Below are 19,845 nucleotides of genomic sequence, written 5' to 3' on the forward strand. Positions count from 1 at the left end.
ACAGTTGATTGTCATGAGTCAAGTCGAGTCACAACTGATCTTCATGAGTCAAGTCAAGTCACAGCTGATCTTCATGAGGCAAGTCAAGTCAAAGTTTATTGTCATGAGTCAAGTCACGGCTGATCTTCATGAGTGAAGTCTAGTCACAGCTGATCTTCATGAGTCGAGTCAAGTCACAACTGATCGTCATGAGTCAAGCCAAGTCACAGTTGATCGTCCTGAGTCAAGTCAAGTCTCAGCTGATCTGCCAGAGCCTTGACACGTCTCAGCTGTTCATCCAGAGTCACATCACAGCTGATCATCCAGAGTCACGTCACATCACAGCTGATCATCCAGAGTCACGTCACATCACAGCTGGTCATCCAGAGTCCTGTCACGTCCTGCCTGTTGCACCCAGATCCTCAAGGACTGTACTTCAGTATCCCAGACTGGCATCCAGCGTGGAGGACCCACCGCTGGTGTCGGCAAGTGCAGCTGGTATCCCTAAACCAGCGCTCTTAAGCCCTCCAGTTCCTGAACTGTTTCCCCTGTCTGTAGCGCTTCCCACAATGGGGATCGCTTTATGGTGTATTTGGGCTGTGTACACCACCACTGAAGCTTTAGAGACGGCGGCGGCCACTGCAATGTCTCCCGAGGTGGCGGCTAATGCTGCAGGTCCTTCCGAGGTTGAGGCGCACGCTGCCATGTTCCCCGAGACGATGGCACCCGCTGTAGCTCCTCCAGAGGTGGCGGCCCATGCTGCAGAACCTCCCGAGGTGGCGGTGCTCGCCTCAGCTCCTTGTACGGTGGTGGCGCCCAGCAACGCACCTTCAGCTTGTCTTGTCACGGTCGAAGGAACCATTACTGAACTCTCCCCGTGTCCCGATGGTCCTACTGTAGAACCTCCAGAGGTGTCGGCATCCGCTGCAGAACTTCCAGAGGTGTCAGTGGTATCCACTTATGAACTCTCGTCCTGTTCTGTTCCGGCCAAGGAGCCCATCTATGAACTCGCTCCCTGTCCCATCACGGCTATGAAGGCCGTATGTGAACTCTCTGACAGTTCTGTCACGGCTAAGGAGGCCGCCTGCAAACTCTCTAACAATCCTGTAACGGCTATGAAGGCCGTCTGTGAACTCTCTGCCTGTCCTGTCACGCTATAGAGGCCGTCTGCGAATCCTCGTCCTTTCCTGTCACGGCTATGGAGGTCATCTGTGAACTCTTTGCCTGTTCTGTTCCGGCCAAGGAGGTCGTCTGTGAACTCTCTGTCCATCCTGTCACGGCTATGGAGGCCATTTACGAACTATTGTCTCATCCTGAACTGGCCAAAGAGGCCATTTGCGAACTATTGCCCTGTCTCAATCCACCCAAAGAAGCTGTTTGTGAACTCTCTGCCTTATCTGTCACACCTGAAGATGCTGTCTGTGAACTTACTGACTGTTCTGCTGCAGCTACAAGGGCCATTCAGGAATTCTCATCTCTGTCTGTCACTGCCATGAAAACCTTTAGTAAACTTCTTGTGCTCCCTGCCTTGATCCTTGTTACCGCAAATGCACTGCCTATCTCTCGTATCTCTGCTTTTCCTAGGTCTCAGTCTCTGCCAGGGTCTCCTGATCAATCTGGCCCTCCGTGGTGGGCTTCTGCTCTGTCTGCTCCGCCCTGGTGGCCTTCTGTCCCATCTGCTCCGGCCTGGTGGTCTTCTGCTCCTCCGTGGTGGTCTGCTGTCTGGCTCTGGTGGTCTTCTGCTCCGCCGTGGTGGTCTGCCTTCTGGCTCTGGTGGTCTTCTGCTCTGCCATGGGGATCTTTGGTCCCGTCTGCTCTGCTGTGGTAGTCCTCAGCTCCACCTGTACTGCCGGCTCCGCCCTGGCACCCTGCTCCGCCGGTCCTGCCTCAGTCCCTGGTCTCTCCACTTCCACGTGGACCTGGCCCTCCGTCCCTCCCCCTGTTCCGCCTCCGCTCCACCGCCCTCCTGAATCGTAAAGTGTTCAGAGCGTCTGGAAGTCGCTCCTTGGGGGGGGGGGGCTATGTCACGAATTCTGTCCATGAACTTCCGTTCAATCACCACCAGAGGTCACCCTTCCATTACATTGACTCTCGCACTATACAAACTGTTTCATGTCATCTCGGACTACATATCCCATCATCCATTGCACTGATTGCACACAGCACTGATTGCACACAGCTGTAACCAATCACACATTCACTATATAACACTCACTCAGATCCCTTTCAGGCTGCCGAGTATTGTATTTGCATATTGTTAGTTGTGATAGCTACGTTACGGAGCCTGCTTTAAGTTTCTTAGTCTAGCCTAGTCTTGCCTTGTCTGTTTCCTCGTCTTCTGATCATTGCCTGCGTACTTTGGATTACCTCTCTCGTCTTGCCCTGTTCGTATACTGTTTGCCCCTGCCTGGATCTTTGCTTTGTACCTGGATTATCCCTCTAGTCTCGCCCCTGTTGGATTACGTTCGTCGTCAACTGACCCTCGCTTGTTTACTGGGCTGCTCTTGTTTTGTCTTCTATATACCTGTTTGCCATTGCCTGACCCTTGCCTGTTTTTAAATCGATACATACATTTATAATGTTACTAAAAATTATATTTCAGATAAATTCTGTTCTTCTGAACTTTTTTTTTTGGAGCAGCAAATCAGAATATTTGAATGATTTCTGAAGGATCATGTGACTTGAGTAATGATGCTAAAAATTCAGCTTTGAAATCGCAGGAATAAATTACATTTTAAAATATATTCAAATAGAAAACAGTTATTTTAAATAGTGGCATGACCCGGTCGATCCTTTCCCTCATCTGTCTGACGTGCTTGATCACAGAGCAATGGGCTGCCGGCTGTTGTTCCCAGGCCTCCTTTGCTACATCCAGGAGGCAGCGGGGTTGCCGGCCAAAGAGGAGCTCGAAGGAGGTGAAGCCAGTTGAGGCCTGCGGAACTTCGCGGATCCCGAAGAGGACATAGGGGAGCATCAGGTCCCAGTCACGCTTGTCCTCCGCGACCACCCATCTCAGCATCTGCTTGAGGGTTCGGTTGAAGCATTCGACCAGTCCGTCGGTCTGGGGATGGCAGACGGTGGTCCTCAACTGCTTCACCCACAGCAGCCGGCAGAGGTCAGCCATTAACCGGGACATGAAGGGGGTTCCCTGATCGGTCAGGATCTCCACCGGGATGCCGACTCTGCTGGAGAGAAGGAAGAGTTCCTGGGCAATGGCTTTTCGGAGGGGCACTGCCTCAGGGTACCGGGTGGCATAGTCGACGATCTCGCGGATCCGCTGGATGGTGTTTCCCGGTTCCGAGATGCCCTGCCAAGGGATGGGAGTGAGCCAGCTCCAGTACGGTCTGGCACCACCAACAACAATTTTTCCTCCCCCCTTCGCTGCGCGACACAGTACAGCAGGCCATTTTGCACAACAAAATGCGGGAGAGGGTGGGGACCAGGCTGAACCTCCTTGCCTTCGATGACCCGGACCTGGGTCCATCCATGCTTCAGCCTGTCGTCCTCCCGCTGTTCCTTCCCAAATGAGCCCCCTCCCGTCACCTGTTGGAACACATGGATGGATTGCATTTACATTACACTGAGATCCGATCACAATGCGTCCTCGACTACCTCTGGACCAGGACACGCTGATCGGATAACATTCCGATCAGAAGCGTTTACACTCGTCTTTTCAATGTGTATGTGGACAACATCCAGATACAAGTGTAAACGCAGCCATTTATGTTACAAAAGATGCAGAATGTTTTTTTTTAAAAACCTCTTGATCTTGAAATTATCCTGAAAAAATTGTATCATGGCTTCCAAAAAAATAATAAGCAGCACAATTACTATTGATTATTGAGCACCAAATCAGCATATTAGATTGATCCAAAGGGTCATGCAACATTGAATACTAGAGTAAATATAAAAGCTACATGAATCAATTACATTTCCCAATACATTAATATAGAAAAAAATCTTTATACACTTTATAAATTTATTTAACAATATTATTGTTTTTACTGTATTTTTTACTATTTTACTGTAATCATTACTACAACAAACATCTTCTATTATTATTTGGATAGTACACTTTTCAATTAATCTGAGTATATGTAGGTTTATAACGGATATGGTTCTCACCTTATTGATGAGCAGCCATGTGCCTCCGTAATAATGTTCTGATACTTGCAGCACAATTAGAATGAAAATCGTTGCAGAACATAAGTGATACACTATTACACAGTCTATTAGTGAAAGCTCTTTTCTTCCTGTTTTCTTAAATTCAAAAAGTTTGGGGGAAGCGCTCGTGCTCAGTACAAGACTGTCGTGCCTATAGTGTGAGTATGCCCTTAGTGAGCTTCTGTCAAAAACCTTATATGGTCTCTCCCATACACATTCTTTTTAACGCACACATGCACAAAGACTCCTGATGCAACTTGCTATCTGTGCCGAATAATGAAGACAGCCTTGTAATCTTTTATAGGCCATGTAAACACTTCATCCAAGTTCTGGAAACACACGTTTCATCAATCAAGTTTAATTTCATCAATCCACAGGGATTGAATGTTATTTACTTTGCTCTGTTAGGACTGGTCTCAGATATACTTGTTAGAGATATCCTCTTCTGGCCTCATTAGTGGTTAGTTTCATGTAGTTCTCAGTAATGTCTGTAGCATCTGTGTGTAATAATACACACTATATATTCTCTTTTTAGATGACAAATACTCTGTAACCTCAGTTAACAAGCCATATGAGGACCCATGGACCCTTCCCCCCGGAATGCGTAACACCCCAGGAAGTCGAACAGGCCTGGTCAGCTAAATATCTACAGTGGATCTAAAATATGAATAGTTAATTATAACTAGTTATGGTTAATTATTCATATTTCCCCATGAGCTGATTCGCTACATGTCTTATTTTGAATCAGCAGTGATTTGCTTATTTGAATCAGCAGTGTTTTGATTCATCCATTGGTCCAGGTTAACATTGTTGTAGCCATTCATAGTTTCTTGATCTGAGTCTTTCCTTATAAGTTCTGGCTTTAAAGGTCTACTTAAATCTTATTTAGTCTGCAAACTAATGAACAAAATATGTTCCAGTGTTCCTCGAGCTCAACTCCAAGGTCAAGTGTTTGACTCCCAATGAATGCAAATACAGAACTTTGTGGGAAAACACTGTAAACTGCTTTGAATAAATGCAAATTGTAATGTTGGAATAATTGGTGGGACAAATCAGATTGTTAGGGGTCAAAATTCATAGAGCAGAAAGACATATAAGGTGAGAAAGAAACCATGGAGAAAGTGGAGACAAAGGAGAGTAGGTGAAACTTGGAGAAGGGGAACTGGAGGAAGAAAGGGTGTTAAAACAGTAAGGTGCACAATAAGAGAATTACAAGACATAGGATTGGTAGGAATAAAGGAAGATGTCTGACAGAAAAACGAGAGGAAAAGTGTGAGCGTGAAGGACGGTGACTAACTTAAGCCTGCAATAAAAGGAAACAGAATGTGGTAAGGAAGATGTATCAGGCAAAAAAAACATATTTTGCCTGAAGCGAATGTGCAGAACAAAGAGTAACCATAAACTCCCATTCATCCATGACAGATTAACTGTGACTCATCAGTAGGAGCCTTTTTTGAGGATGTACATATTCAGTTGGCTCTTCTCTTGGATCATGCAGAATCTGTGTCCTCTGCCCACATGCCAAAGCATCAGAAGGACATTTTACATGAAACTCACTACAAGCATGCCTGTAAAACATTGGTAGTCAAAGGATGGCGTTATTTGTTTGCATTGCCCTGAGAGACAGATTAAAAAGACTCATGCCCTCAAAACTAATTGGGGTTTTCTCTTGCATGTTGTTTTTGTGAGCTAGTATCATTTGAAGGATGCAAAATCAAATTTTGCCCTTGTGTGATGCAAGGACATGACACTCTCATTCTAGTATTTTTGCAAAGAAAAAGAAGCATCACGGATATTTCGTTTTGTCTCACTATCTCTGTTTTTGTCCCTTTCCAAAATGGAGAAAATGTAGCTCTTTGGAATGAGATGATGGGTGTAGGAGTGCGTGGGTGTGTGTGTGTGTATGGGAGCGTCTGGCTGGCAGGGTGGTCTGTCCTCACACTCAGTTTCATCACTTAGTAAGCGTTTCCCATGAGAATGCAACTATGGCGAGGATTCTGTTTGTAGAGGATTTAAAAGTAAAATGTTCTCTCTCTCCCTCTCTTTGCTTTTGATCTCGGCCTGTCTTTGACTCTCTCTTAAAAACAGGAGAGCTATTTTCAGTGTGCAGTCTTTCATTTTGCGCCTTACCTGTTTAAGGCAGCGCTTAAAGAATGAGGGGCTTTATGCCTGCTCTGCCTGTTGACTCTTTCAGTTTGATGTGTCTGTACCTGAAATGTAAATGACAATTGATGAAATTGTTACACAACAAAGAGACATCTTTGTTCAATTTGGTACGGTTAATACCATGCTTACCCTGAGCAGGCAGTTTATGCCAGTATAGAACTGATTTGTTTAACCCAGATGATCAATTTCTGATTTCTGAAAATCAGTAAAACTGTAATATTGTGAAACATTACAATTTGAAATAATTAATTTCTAGTATAATGTTTTAGTGTATTTTAAACTTTATTTTTTTCCTGTGATGGCAAAGCAGAATTTTCACCAGCCGTTACTCCAGTCTTCAGTGTCATATGAGCCAGGAATTATTCTGATATGCTGATTTGCTGCTCTAATAACTTGTCTTACTATTGACAATATTGAAAACAGTTCCTGAATTTTTGTGGAAACATGATGCATTTTTTCAGGATTCTTTGATGAATAGTAAGCATTTGTTTGAAACAGAAATCTTTTGTAGAATTATACATGTATTTACTGGCTAAAACTAGAACGAATCACCAATCGATGCCTTAATAGGAGTAGCTTCAACAGAAATTTTCCATATTGTTGTTTTTTGTTGTGTGCTAAGCTGGAAGGGTATCCATCCTGTACAAACGCTGAACTCAGCAGTCTGTATTTCAGGAAACTACCCTCGCCGCTGACAGTGGAAAAGGTCACAGAAAGTCATAGCTGGTATGGTGATGATTGCATCAAAATGTTAACAGGTGTGTGTACAGATGATGGCTAGTCATCACCCTTTAATATTCCTTTTGTGCATGCTGACGCTGCATTTTCCATTTGTCATCCTTTATTGTGATAATTTTTTTTTCTTCCCAAAAATCTCCTGTTACACCTAATTATACATTTCGTTACATCAGAGAATATGGTCATTTGTTCAGTTATGACAAAGACTAATTGTACATAATTTGGCTTGATGCATATATTAAGTAAAATCTTGCCTGATCTCATTTTGACCTCAAATGATAAAAAAACCCAGGGATGGGGGGGGGGGGTTTGAGGCACCAATGGATTACAGAGTTGTCTAGTCCAGGATGATGGCCTGACCAATTATCTTCAGTCATCTATTAGAAAGTTCCAGTCATCAAGATATATATGTGTATGGAAGTTGCACAGTTTGTGTAAATGGCTTGGAGATGATTTATCTGTTACACACACAAGGGAACATTACCTTAACTGATTGAAAAATCAGTTCCCTAAATATTCCCTAAACTGAAAAAAATCTGTTTGCATTAAAGGGGTCATATGATGCGATTTCAATTTTTCCTTTCTCTCTGGAGTGTTACAAGCTCTTTTATAAAGGTGCATAAAGAAGATCTGTAAAGTTGCAAAGACTAAAGTCTCAAATCCAAAGAGATATTCTTTATCGTCACATGTGGTGGCCGCAAGCCCTCCGGACGCTCCTTCGTCGAATCCGCCCGCCGCCTCTGCTCACTCTAGCCCTCCGGCCGTTCCTCAGTCTAGCCCTGGCCTCTCCTCACTCTAGGCCGCCGCTGCTCACTCTAGGCCACTGTGTGTGACGCTGTGTTTCGTTGTGAAAGCGAAACTACTTTTTTTGGCCTTCCAAAAATGGACACGACTAGAAATCAGCGGTTAAATTGTATTTACAACACTGTTCCAGAGCACTTCAACCCAACAACCCAAATATTCAGATGTGTGCAGCACATTTTATGGAGGACCGTTTCCTGATCCTGGTAGAGTAGACTACAATGCTGGCTGTTCTGACTCAAAGACTGTAAGTATGTTTTTTTATATTTAAAGAGTTTTTATATTTTTTATATTTAAAGCAAGTTTTTTGGGCAGTGTAGAGTAGTGCTTGTTGTTTGTAATTTCGCCGATCACAAATGCAGACATGGTTTTATGTTTACGAGGCGCGATGCAACGCAACGCGTAAAAAAACAGTATAAGTCATTATAATCCATAATTATGTCCCCACTGGATGCAACGAATGCCTCGTTTATAATGGGTTTTCATGTTTTTGAATCATCGCTCCGGCCTGACAGGGCATCATCACAATATGGTAGGGACGTAACATACGTCCTTGCTTTTCAGGCCGATGAGCTTTGTAAAAATCGACGCGTTTCAGAAAGGCAGGACATAGAGGAGAAGCAATAATGTACAGTATGTGGAAAATAATGTGTTTTTTTAACCTTAAACTGCATAAACACATTTCATTACACCAAATACACAAAATAATGTTATTTTTAGCAACATCATATGACCCCTTTAAATTTCTCCTTTACCAAGCAAAAACAAGGGGTTGCTAGGCCAATGACATGGTTTAGGTTATTAATACATTACATTACATTAGCACCCCATAGAAACTGTTAAAGGCATAGCTTATAGACACTGCTCAAAAATAGGGATGCAACGATTCACTCAACTCACGATTCGATTCGATTCACGATTTTGATTTCACGATTCGATTCACGTTTTTTTAAACAAAATTATATTTTAGACAAATTATAAATTAAATGTGTCCTTTTATTATTGCTTAGACAAAATACTGTATGTTTCTTTGTGAAATTGAAATATAACACTATAATAATATACTAATATAGCACTTGCATATTATTGCTCTTTTGTTGGTTTTGATTGCTTCTATTGTCCTCATTTGTTAGTCGCCTTGGATAAAAGCGTTTGCTCAATAACAAAATTTTAATTTAATGTAAATGTAAATAACAAAACTAAATAAAAAATTTAAAACAAGCCCCAAATCAAATAAGTAACACAAATAAAATAAATCTCTGCAAATAAAGACAACCACTGCATTTTAATCATGATCCAAGCAAAGATGCTGCATACATGCAACATGAGCAGTTTTTAATCTAAATTACATTGTATAATTTCTAAATTTGAAGCAAAAACAGAATGGTTTGACTTCAGTTTTGTGAAACTATACATAACAAATAGCTGCATGAAACAGCGGACGAGCTGAATGAGACACAGATTCACTCTCTGCCAGCAGGTGGTGCTTTAAGCACTTCCTTCGTTTCTGCTGTGAACAAGTGAGAAAACTTTAAAAGTACTACAATACCAGGAAGGAAGATCGGGTTGTTGATGTTTGCCTGCCATCCTCGCTCTGTCTGCACAGCGTGCGTGAACGCGCTGATGACGTGTCCTGTCTGCGTGAACCAGGTGCGCAGAGGTATGCAGGTACATAAGTTGACAGGCAGGTAGGAAAGCTTATTAAAACGCTCGGACCGAGCGTTTTGATTGGACGAACATTTCTTGGTCCCATTTCCTTTGCTTCCACAAAATATATAAATACAGATGAATACATTTAGACCACTTAACTTAATGATTGCTATCGGGATGTGAAGAGACTTTCAGCCAGCATAACAAAAAAATGTTTCTGAAGACAATCACCTATTACACCTTTAATATGCAGGGCTCCAGACTGCAACCATTTTTTCTGCCTGTGCGACTAAATTTTGTGTGCGGTCGCACTGGTGCAACCACCGCGTTGGTCAACTCATAAGCGCTTCAATTTCTGCAAGCACTGTCACCGTTAGTTTTACTTTTCTTTTTGTTTTCATTTTTGAAAAACTTATCTTTGCTGTTTACCTTAAGCTATGGAGGCTCTCTTTTATTTATTTATTTATTTATTTGATTCCTCAGTGTTTGCTAAACGTTCTGTAATTGATTAGTCGGTATATAATACAGCATGTGGTGTGTGCCATGGTTTTTGTTAATAAACGTTTTGCAAGCTAGTTTTTCTTTGTATCTTACTGATTTATTGTTGTTGTGCTTTTTGACTAAGAATAACAATGAATCCATCTTTTGTTTTAGTCTTAAAAAATGAAAGGTGTGTAGATGTATGCAAGCAAAACAGTGACAACAAGATTGCGAATTCGAAAGTGAAAGCATCCGAAGCCCGCGCCTTAGAGAAACTCCCATTCACAAAATTCAAATCACAAATAATACTACTGATGATAAAGAATGGGTTGAATGTTAACAACTTGTTTCCATATAACTATAAACTATGATAAAAGTTCATCAGCATGCATTGACTAATCCCATGTTGTAACGCAAAAAAAATTAAAAAATATTGCGACCAAATCATGTGCTCGTGCGACCAGCTGAGAAAGTTAGTTACAAAAGAGCGACCAGTGGGAAGAATGAGTCTGGAGCACTGATATGCATTTTACAGAGGCAAGAGGAAAAGAAAAAATACCATCGAAAGACTGTAAGTTCCCCTCAGACATACATTCATATAAACTCCTGCCCCTAACTGAATCGCGATTTGATTAGCATCTCAGCCGATTTGAATCGTTACATATTTAAATCGATTTTCAAACGGCTCGCGGTTAATCATTACATCCCTACTCAAAAATGATTTAAGCAGAGCTCTTACAACTGAATGAATATGTCTATAAACTTGTGAATAAAATGATCATGAGGTAAGAATGAAGTGGCTTTTAAATAGTAATACAACAAGCACATTTTAATGGGACTGTAATACAACTGAAAAGGGCAATGTTGCTTTGATACCTTGATGAATCATAGTTTGATACGAAAAATGAATGAAGATGACAACAGAAGTGGCATCTCTAGATGCAAGATATGTGTCAAATGGAAGTGATACGGGGGATGTGTGTCATTGCCTTTTACTCTCTCCATTCACACTTGCATTTTTCTCACCCTCTCCATCTGGGCCAAATCTACTGGATATGAGCAACAGAGTGCTGAGATGCACATATCGGCTGTATTTATTCAGAACTCAAATTTAAGGACTGCTGACCTAAACTGTTCTGCACCTCATTAGTGCACATTTGACTCAATGATACAGTAGAAATTAATTCCAATATAGGCTGACAGTTTGTTTGGAGGCATTGGAATAAGCAATTACTTTTAATAAATTGTATCTAATTGATTTAAATGCAGCTATTTGACCCTGAGAGTTTGTTTAACCTTCTGTTTAGAATGCATGTTCACCAAAAACATGCAAGTGTTGCTAGGTTGATTTGAGCTGAATATGGCATACAGGAGATCATGTTCTCCCCTAATTTAAAAACCCCAAAAAGCAATTATCCTGAACTGCATCATTGTGTTTTGTTGGTCTGAAAATGCACCAGATTTTCTTTCCATCTTAAATTCCCATGACAGCAATTGTCACAGTTGAGATTGTTCTCCTTCTCTTACTCCAGCTATCAGGGTTTTCTGCCACTTAGAGTTTGTTTGTGAATGAAATATTAAAGATGTACTGTGAAACCCCATGTGCTGAGAGCACATTAATCATTTAGAGGGACTCAAGAGTCCGGAGAGAGTGGCAGTGATTGTTAACATACATTTAAGTTTCAATTTTAAGCATGAAATGAATGTTCACCTTATTTTCTAAATGCATATTTTAGATCTTTTTTTTTTTTTAGAATTTTTTTGACCTCATGACAGGACGAATTCACCACCTACATTTCAAAATCCAATCAATAACTGATGTATAGAATCCCATCCCCCTACATTTTTTATTTTCCGATAATCTATTACAGTCAGATGCATGCCACACTACAGAAGAAAAGATCTGCACTTCTGTTTCATCATGACTTTAAGGACTATTGGTCTGAATGATTTGATAAAAGGAATAAACGTTGTTTATATTTTGGTCTGTTCATCAGCACTGATCAGCCACAACATTAAAACCACTGACAGGTGAAGTGAATAACATTGATTATATTGTTATACATTGCCTTGATGTCCAGATTTCCCAGATCTCAATCCGATTTAGAATCTTTGGGATGTACTGGACCAACAGATCTGTTCCACGAAGGCCCCACCTCAACAATGTGCAGGACTTACATGACCTGTTGCTAATGTCTTGGATCCAGATACCACAGGACACGTTCAGAGGTCTTGTGGATTCAATGCCTTGACGCATCAGGGATGTTTTGGCAGCATGAGGGGAACTCGATATTAGGCAGGTTGTTTTAATGTTGTGGCTAATCAGTATGAAGCTGTCATGTGGCTTCAGAGGACTTGGAATATTGCCCAAGTTGTTTGAAACACTTTTATAATACACTATACTTTTATGGTGCTTTGCATCCTTTTGATGCTTGTAAGCTTTGGTTCCTGTTCTTTGTCAGTGGATGGAAAATAGCAAGCAGCACAATCTTCAAAGTTTCTCCTTTCATGTTTCACTGAAGAAAGTTGTCAAGAGTGATTGTGTAATGCCATAATTTTATGCAAGACATTAAAGGCATTAACTTACATTTATGTACTTACATATATAATATTTGTATTATGAGACATTAAGTAATCATTCATAATTTACTGTCATAATTTTACGTTATTTACTTTCAACATTTTAGTTAGACATTTGAGCCACCATATACAGTACCGTGAAACTGGATTCTGGTTTACATTACAAATTTAGATTACTGAGCTTAAAACAACAGCAAAATATTCGCAAAAATACATATCACATAAGTACAAGCACATTTTGAGATTTCAAGTTTTTTTTGGAAATGGTTAACCTTGATGAGATACAAAATTGATTTGACAGCACCCTCTACTGGTTGTTTTGACTACCACAACCTTTGTCTGACAGGACATAGGTTTTCACAAATTGCTGTTCGCCAGATGTTTTTATCTGTAGAATGAAGCTGAGTTCAGAGGCTAAACATCACAAAAGGGCCATAATAATAAAGAAACAGGAGGAAGGTCAAGGTTTAACACTTCCTGGATTTAATCTGCCGTTTTATTATGAACCGATGATTAATTATGCTGCCAGGAAACAGGAATGTGATATTTATCCATATAAAGTTTCTTTCTCTTCCTCCTGTAGAGAGCCTGATGCTGGGTACAGAGATGGATCTGCAGCTGGTGGAGGGCACAGTTGTGGCCTTGGAGAACTCTCTGAAAATGTGGCTACATGACCAGGGCGGAGACAGAGAACACCTGCACTTGTTGTTACCCGCTTCTCTCACATCACAGGGTTCTACACCACACCCTGGCAACAACAGGCCAAGTCCAGGTAGAAACACACTCATGGATTCTGCATGATCACCCACTAAAATATTCATTCGGAAATCAATTTTTTGCTGTTCACAGCTCGAAAATTAGGGGTGGCTCGATACCATTTTTTCAGAACCGATCCCGATCCGATACCAAACATTTGGAGTATCGGCCGATACCGATCCGATACAGTGCAGTTTTTTTAATCAGTATAGAATTTCTACCTCAATGTGTGTTGAACTGATCATCACTCTTTTGTGTGTCTCAATCTACTAAATATAGACAACTTTCTTATAAAGAAAAAATGACGAATGTAAAATATATAGGCTATAATCATAATCTATGACAAAAATACTACTATAAATTAGGTTAGCGGATAATTCAGTAGCAAAAGTTACTCTAGAAAAATCATGAGTGCACAATAATTTTATAAAATCTAAACTTTTAGTGAAAAAAAAAACTATATAGTGGGGAACAAATAAAAGTGAATAAGTTTTGGACTAAATCTGGTAAAATGTTACACATTGCTCTTTGTATGGTTGTAAAATACATTCATGAAAAAAAGTAATATATTTATATATAAATAGATAGGGCCTATTATAAAATTAAAAGACATTTCTTTTAAATGTAAGGACAGCAACATAGGATAGATAAGACGAACAAGAAAGGCTATTAATAATCTGTCATTGTGCTAAAGTATTATGATACGAAAGGCTCCAATCCAGAGTGGCACAAAGCGCTTATGCGCATCCCGAGTCACAGCGCGCAGGCACAGCGCTCCGCATAGAAAAGTTCAAAGCACAAAGGGAAGAGATATTGATGCATAGTGTATTAAAACTGTGCAATATTATATTTCTTTTTATATAATATTATATTTATTGAGCCTTTTCTTTTAACAGTTTTAAATCTCAGTTACTGTCCTTGTGAAGAACAATTCATAGTGCTCTCTACTCCAGTGTTGTGATCTAACACGGTAGAAATGAACACGATTTAGAAACAAAACGAAACTCCAGCAAGATAAAGTGCTTTTATGGAAAACCATTTATCTTTATTTACAGATCAAGTATAATATTAGGAACATTTAATCATCTTAGAGAGAGTTTCTTCGTCTTGGCTGTCGTAACCGAACACGACACGCAGTTTGAATGCTGAATGGAAGAGATGACACAGCCGCAGCGGAGAGAAGAGTTTACGTCAACTTGACTTGAATAGTCATCTGTACCTCACATTAAACTGTGGAACGGCTTCAGAACACTTGGAATATAGTGCACGGAAATGTTATGGTGCTTTAAGTTTTTGTGGCTATCGTATGGCTTAACAATAACACAGAATAGTATACGCAGAATATCGTATTTGGATCTGTCTCGTCTGACCGATAACCGATCCGGTGTCCTGACATTTTATCCTATCCGTCAGATTGTCCTACAAGGGTTTACTGGGCATGCGCACATCAATATTGCGTCCTTTTTCTCATGCTGAACAACAATATTTCATGTATCTGCATTACTGTACGGGTAGGTTTAGGGTTGGGATAGGTGTAGTCTTTAATAAAACAATCTAATAGGTCGAAAAAATTATTTGTTGTTGGTTTCCTGTAGCTGTATCCCTTCTAGCTACAATCGTGAATATAACACATAATTACTGTATTTGCATTACTGTAGGTTTAGGGTTGTGGTAGGAGTAGACGTTAATAAACCATCATTTTACAGATAGCATTTTTTGTTGTCGAATTGTACTACCCACTGTTTTAATGGGAGGTAGCAAAATCTGACAGGTAGCACAAATCGACAGAACACCGGCAGTAAATGCCAGCACCTGTGCGATACCGATACTGAATATTGAATCGGTGCACCCCTATCCAAAATGAATATTTTAGTTAAAGGTGCTGTATGTAAGTTTTTGACTCTACTAAAGCATAAAAATACCATAATATGTTTGCAGATATTTAAGAAACATGCTAAGTTAACATACTTGTTTATCTGAAAAACAATGCTACAGTCAGTTATTCTCCTTTGAAAATGTGCGTTCCGGGCCGGAATGTTGGTCTCTGTTTTGGTCTGTGAAACTCGCCCACTGCCAGTTTACCCAATTGTATTTCGTCACCCCGGGTTGCCATTTGGTGGAAAACAGAGCGTATTTCATTTCATTCATCGTCAAGTGCGCTCGTTCCAGTTGGTGTCGTCAATCTGGCAACCTGCGTGTTAGTTTGAGGAGGAGGGGCCGGGTGAAAAAAACCCTCTCCAATATTTTTACTTATTTTACTGTATTTTATTTATATTTTGACTGCAATACCTAGTTCAACCACTCGGTGTCAATCATACATGCAGCACCTTTAAGCTTGTGTTTTGTTTTGTGTGTCTGCTTACAGGTGCATCTCAATAAATTAGAATGTCGTGGAAAAGTTAATTTATTTCAGTAATTCAACTCAAATTGTGAAACTTGTGTATTAAATAAATTCAATGCACACAGACTGAAGTAGTTTAAGTCTTTGGTTCTTTTAATTGTGATGATTTTGGCTCACATTTAACAAAAACCCACCAATTCACTATCTCAACAAATTAGAATATGGTGACATGCCAATCAGCTAATCAACTCAAAACACCTGCAAAGGTTTCCTGAGCCTTCAAAATGGTCTCTCAGTTTGGTTCACTAGGCTACACAATTATGGGGAAGACTGCTGATCTGACAGTTGTCCAGAAGACAATCATTGACATCCTTCACAAGGAGGGTAAGCCACAAACATTCATTGCCAAAGAAGCTGGCTGTTCACAGAGTGCTGTATCCAAGCATGTTAACAGAAAGTTGAGTGGAAGGAAAAAGTGTGGAAGAAAAAGATGCACAACCAACCGAGAGAACCGCAGCCTTATGAGGATGGCCAAGCAAAATTGATTCAAGAATTTGAGTTAACCTTTACAAGGAATGAACTGAGGCTGGGGTCAGGGCATCAAGAGCCACCACACACAGACATGTCAAGGAATTTGGCTACAGGTGTCGTATTCCTCTTGTTAAGTCACTCCTGAACCACAGACAACGTCAGAGGCGTCTTACCTGGGCTAAGGAGAAGAAGAACTGGACTGTTGCCCAGTGGTCCAAAGTCCTCTTTTCAGATGAGAGCAAGTTTTGTATTTCATTTGGAAACCAAGGTCCTAGAGTCTGGAGGAAGGGTGGAGAAGCTCATAGCCCAAGTTGCTTGAAGTCCAGTGTTAAGTTTCCACAGTCTGTGATGATTTGGGGTGCAATGTCATCTGCTGGTGTTGGTCCATTGTGTTTTTTGAAAACCAACGTCACTGCACCCGTTTACCAAGAAATTTTGGAGCACTTCATGCTTCCTTCTGCTGACCAGCTTTTTGAAGATGCTGATTTCATTTTCCAGCAGGATTTGGCACCTGCCCACACTGCCAAAAGCACCAAAAGTTGGTTAAATTACCATGGTGTTGGTGTGCTTGACTGGCCAGCAAACTCACCAGACCTGAACCCTATAGAGAATCTATGGGGTATTGTCAAGAGGAAAATGAGAAACAAGAGACCAAAAAATGTAGATGAGCTGAAGGCCACTGTCAAAGAAACCTGGGCTTCCATACCACCTCAGCAGTGCCACACACTGATCACCTCCATGCCACGCCGAATTGAGGCAGTAATTAAAGCAAAAGGAGCCCCTACCAAGTATTGAGTACATGTACAGTAAATGAACATACTTTCCAGAAGGCCAACAATTCACTAAAAATGTTTTTTTTATTGGTCTTATGAAGTATTCTAATTTGTTGAGATAGTGAATTGGTGGGTTTTTGTTAAATGTGAGCCAAAATCATCACAATTAAAAGAACAAAACTACTTCAGTCTGTGTGCATTGAATTTATTTAATACACGAGTTTCACAATTTGAGTTGAATTACTGAAATAAATGAACTTTTCCATGACATTCTAATTTATTTGAGATGCACCTGTATAATGGATGGGTAGGTGATGTTGCTTATGCTCATGTCCCCCTCTGCAGTCTGTTTGAAGTGTGACATGCAGGAGAGACTTCTCAGCCCAGCCCTACTTCCCAGCACGCCTGACCTTGGAGCGAAGACTGAGAGCATGCAAGATTTCCAGCCCCCAAACAAGAATCTGGCCAAACAGAACCCCTCGCCGCAGTGTCTGCGAGTCGTCAAGTACAGTCATATCTGTAGTTATATTTTGTTTAAGTAAATAACAATAGATTAGCCTTGAAGGGGTCATATGATGTTGCTAAAAAGAACATTATTTTGTGTATTTGTTGTAATGAAATATTTATGCGGTTTAAGGTTAAAAAACACATTATTTTCCACATACTGTACATTATTGTTTCTCCTCTATGCCCCGCCTTTCTGAAATGTGTCGATTTTTACAAAGCTCATCGGTCTGAAAAGCGAGGCGTGCTCTGATTGGCCAGCTATCCAGTGCGTTGTGATTGGCCAAATACCTCAAGCATGTGACGGAAATGTTACGCCCCTTACCATAATGTGATGCCCTGTCCAGCTGGAGCGATGAGACAAAAACATTCAAACCCATTATAAACGAGGCATTTGTTGCATCCAGTGAGGACATAATTACGGATTATAATGACTTGTACTGTCTTTTTACGCGTTGCATCACGCCGCGTAAACATAAAACCATGTCTGCATTTGTGATCGGAGAAATGACAAACAACAAGTGCTACTCTACACTGCTCAAAACTCACGTTTGAATCGTCAGTGGCAAATTCTTTATAAATAAAAAACGTACTTACAGTCTGAGTCAGAACAGCCGGCATTGTAGTCTTCTCTCCCAGGATCAGGAAACAGTCCTCCATAAAATGTGATGCACACATCTGAATATTTGGGTTGAACTGTTCTGGAACAGTGTTGTAAATACAACTTAACTAGTAAATCTAACTTAAATCTAGTCGTGTCCTCTTTTGGAAGGCCAAACAAAGCAGTTTCACTTTCACAACGAAACATACAGCGTCACACACAGCGGCCTTGAGTGAGCGGCGGCCAGCGGATTCGATGAAGGATCTTCTTTATGCACCAAGAGCTTGTAACACTTCAAAGAGAAAGGAAAAATTGAAATCGCATCACATGACCCCTTTAAGCATCACTTTGACTTTTTTTGTGAATAGGGTTTAATCAGAGTTCCCAGACTGCTGTGATGTTGTATATTTTTAATATATCACAGATCTAAGAAAGTCCACAATATTGATGACTATGTTCATATACAGTATATTCAACAGAAACACAACAACTCTGAAATATAGTTAATGTACAAGTATGCTGTGTGAGTGTGAAGGGGAGAAGAAAAAAATGGACTATGCAAAAGTCAATATGATGGAGTCAGGTTTTTATCAAACAGACAGCTCTGTGTTTGAGTCTTCTGTGTCCCACACACAGTCATACATTGTATTCCCCTTGAGAGTTTTGCATATGATTTTCATGCACATGAGGTCATTCTTCCGGGCACTGTGAAACAATCATACTACTTGTCCCCACCTAGTCATTATGGGCCAATATACTTGCATAATTCCCTTTCACACACGTGCATCTTTTTGTCAGTTTTACTCAGACAGGGTTTGTGAGACGTTTACCTCTTTTAAGAAATTAATGCTTTTATTCAACAAGGGTGCATTCTATTAGTCAAAAGTGGCAGAAGTTAAAATGATTTCGGATTTGATTACATACTGTTCTTTTCCAAACATTCAATTCATCAAATAATCCTGATATCAATGTATCATGGCTTCCACAAAAATATCAAGCAGCACAACTGTTTTCAATGTTGATGATAATAAGAAATATTACTTTCTTATTGTACCAAATCAGCATATTAGAATGATTTCTGAAGGATGATGTGACACTGTAGACTGGAGTAAAGGCTTTTGAAAATTCATTTTTAAATATAGTAAAATAGAAAACAATTATTTTATTTTAGTATTAATAGTAATAATACTAATAGTTTAATACAATAATTAAGCATCAATCTAAAAAATAAACATTCAGATTTTGCTGTTGTGTGTGTGTGTGTGTGTGTGTGTGATGTAGAGTTCTTCATGCCAGTGGAGTGTGTCAGTCTGTGCTGTATGGACTACCACTCATCATCAAACCAACCTCATGCTGGCAGCTGGACTGGGATGAAATGGAAACAAACCAACAGACATTTCATGCTCTCTGCCACATACTAAAAGTCAGTGTCTGACTGTGTGTGTTTGTTTGTGTGTGTTCATAGAGCACAGCTGTGTGATAATCTGTTATGTAAGGGATCTGAAAATGTTGTTAAAAACCTGAATATTTTTGTTTACTTAGACCCGTGACTGGTTCCTTTTGGTGCGCTCAGAGTCTGGGTCAGGTTCAGGTTCTGCTGTGTTTTCCTACTATATACTTCAGTCCTCTGGTTCACTCTCTCTGCTTTTGAAACCTGTGCTGACACGAGAACTTACGCTACCCTGCTGCCTGCCTGTCTCAATGGAGGACCCACCACTTCCTGCACTTGCCTCTGTGGAGGTACCATTACATTATAGACTAGTAGTGCATTGCCCTTACAT

At 40.5% G+C, this 19,845-nt stretch overlaps 1 protein-coding gene across 1 annotated transcript in view; it reads left to right on the plus strand.

Moving 5' to 3' along the window:
* Positions 1-19,845, plus strand: part of m1ap (meiosis 1 associated protein) — a 55,299-nt gene that overhangs the window by 30,470 nt on the left and 4,984 nt on the right. The window contains exons 5-8 of the mRNA XM_016269449.1: positions 13,142-13,309; positions 17,305-17,464; positions 19,346-19,487; positions 19,607-19,804. Of these exons, the coding sequence (XP_016124935.1) occupies positions 13,142-13,309; positions 17,305-17,464; positions 19,346-19,487; positions 19,607-19,804 (668 nt within the window). The remainder of the gene's footprint in view (positions 1-13,141; positions 13,310-17,304; positions 17,465-19,345; positions 19,488-19,606; positions 19,805-19,845) is intronic.

This window comes from Sinocyclocheilus grahami, unplaced genomic scaffold (assembly GCF_001515645.1).
Source record: "Sinocyclocheilus grahami isolate Dianchi unplaced genomic scaffold, SAMN03320097.WGS_v1.1 scaffold52.1, whole genome shotgun sequence".
NCBI lineage: Eukaryota > Metazoa > Chordata > Actinopteri > Cypriniformes > Cyprinidae > Sinocyclocheilus > Sinocyclocheilus grahami.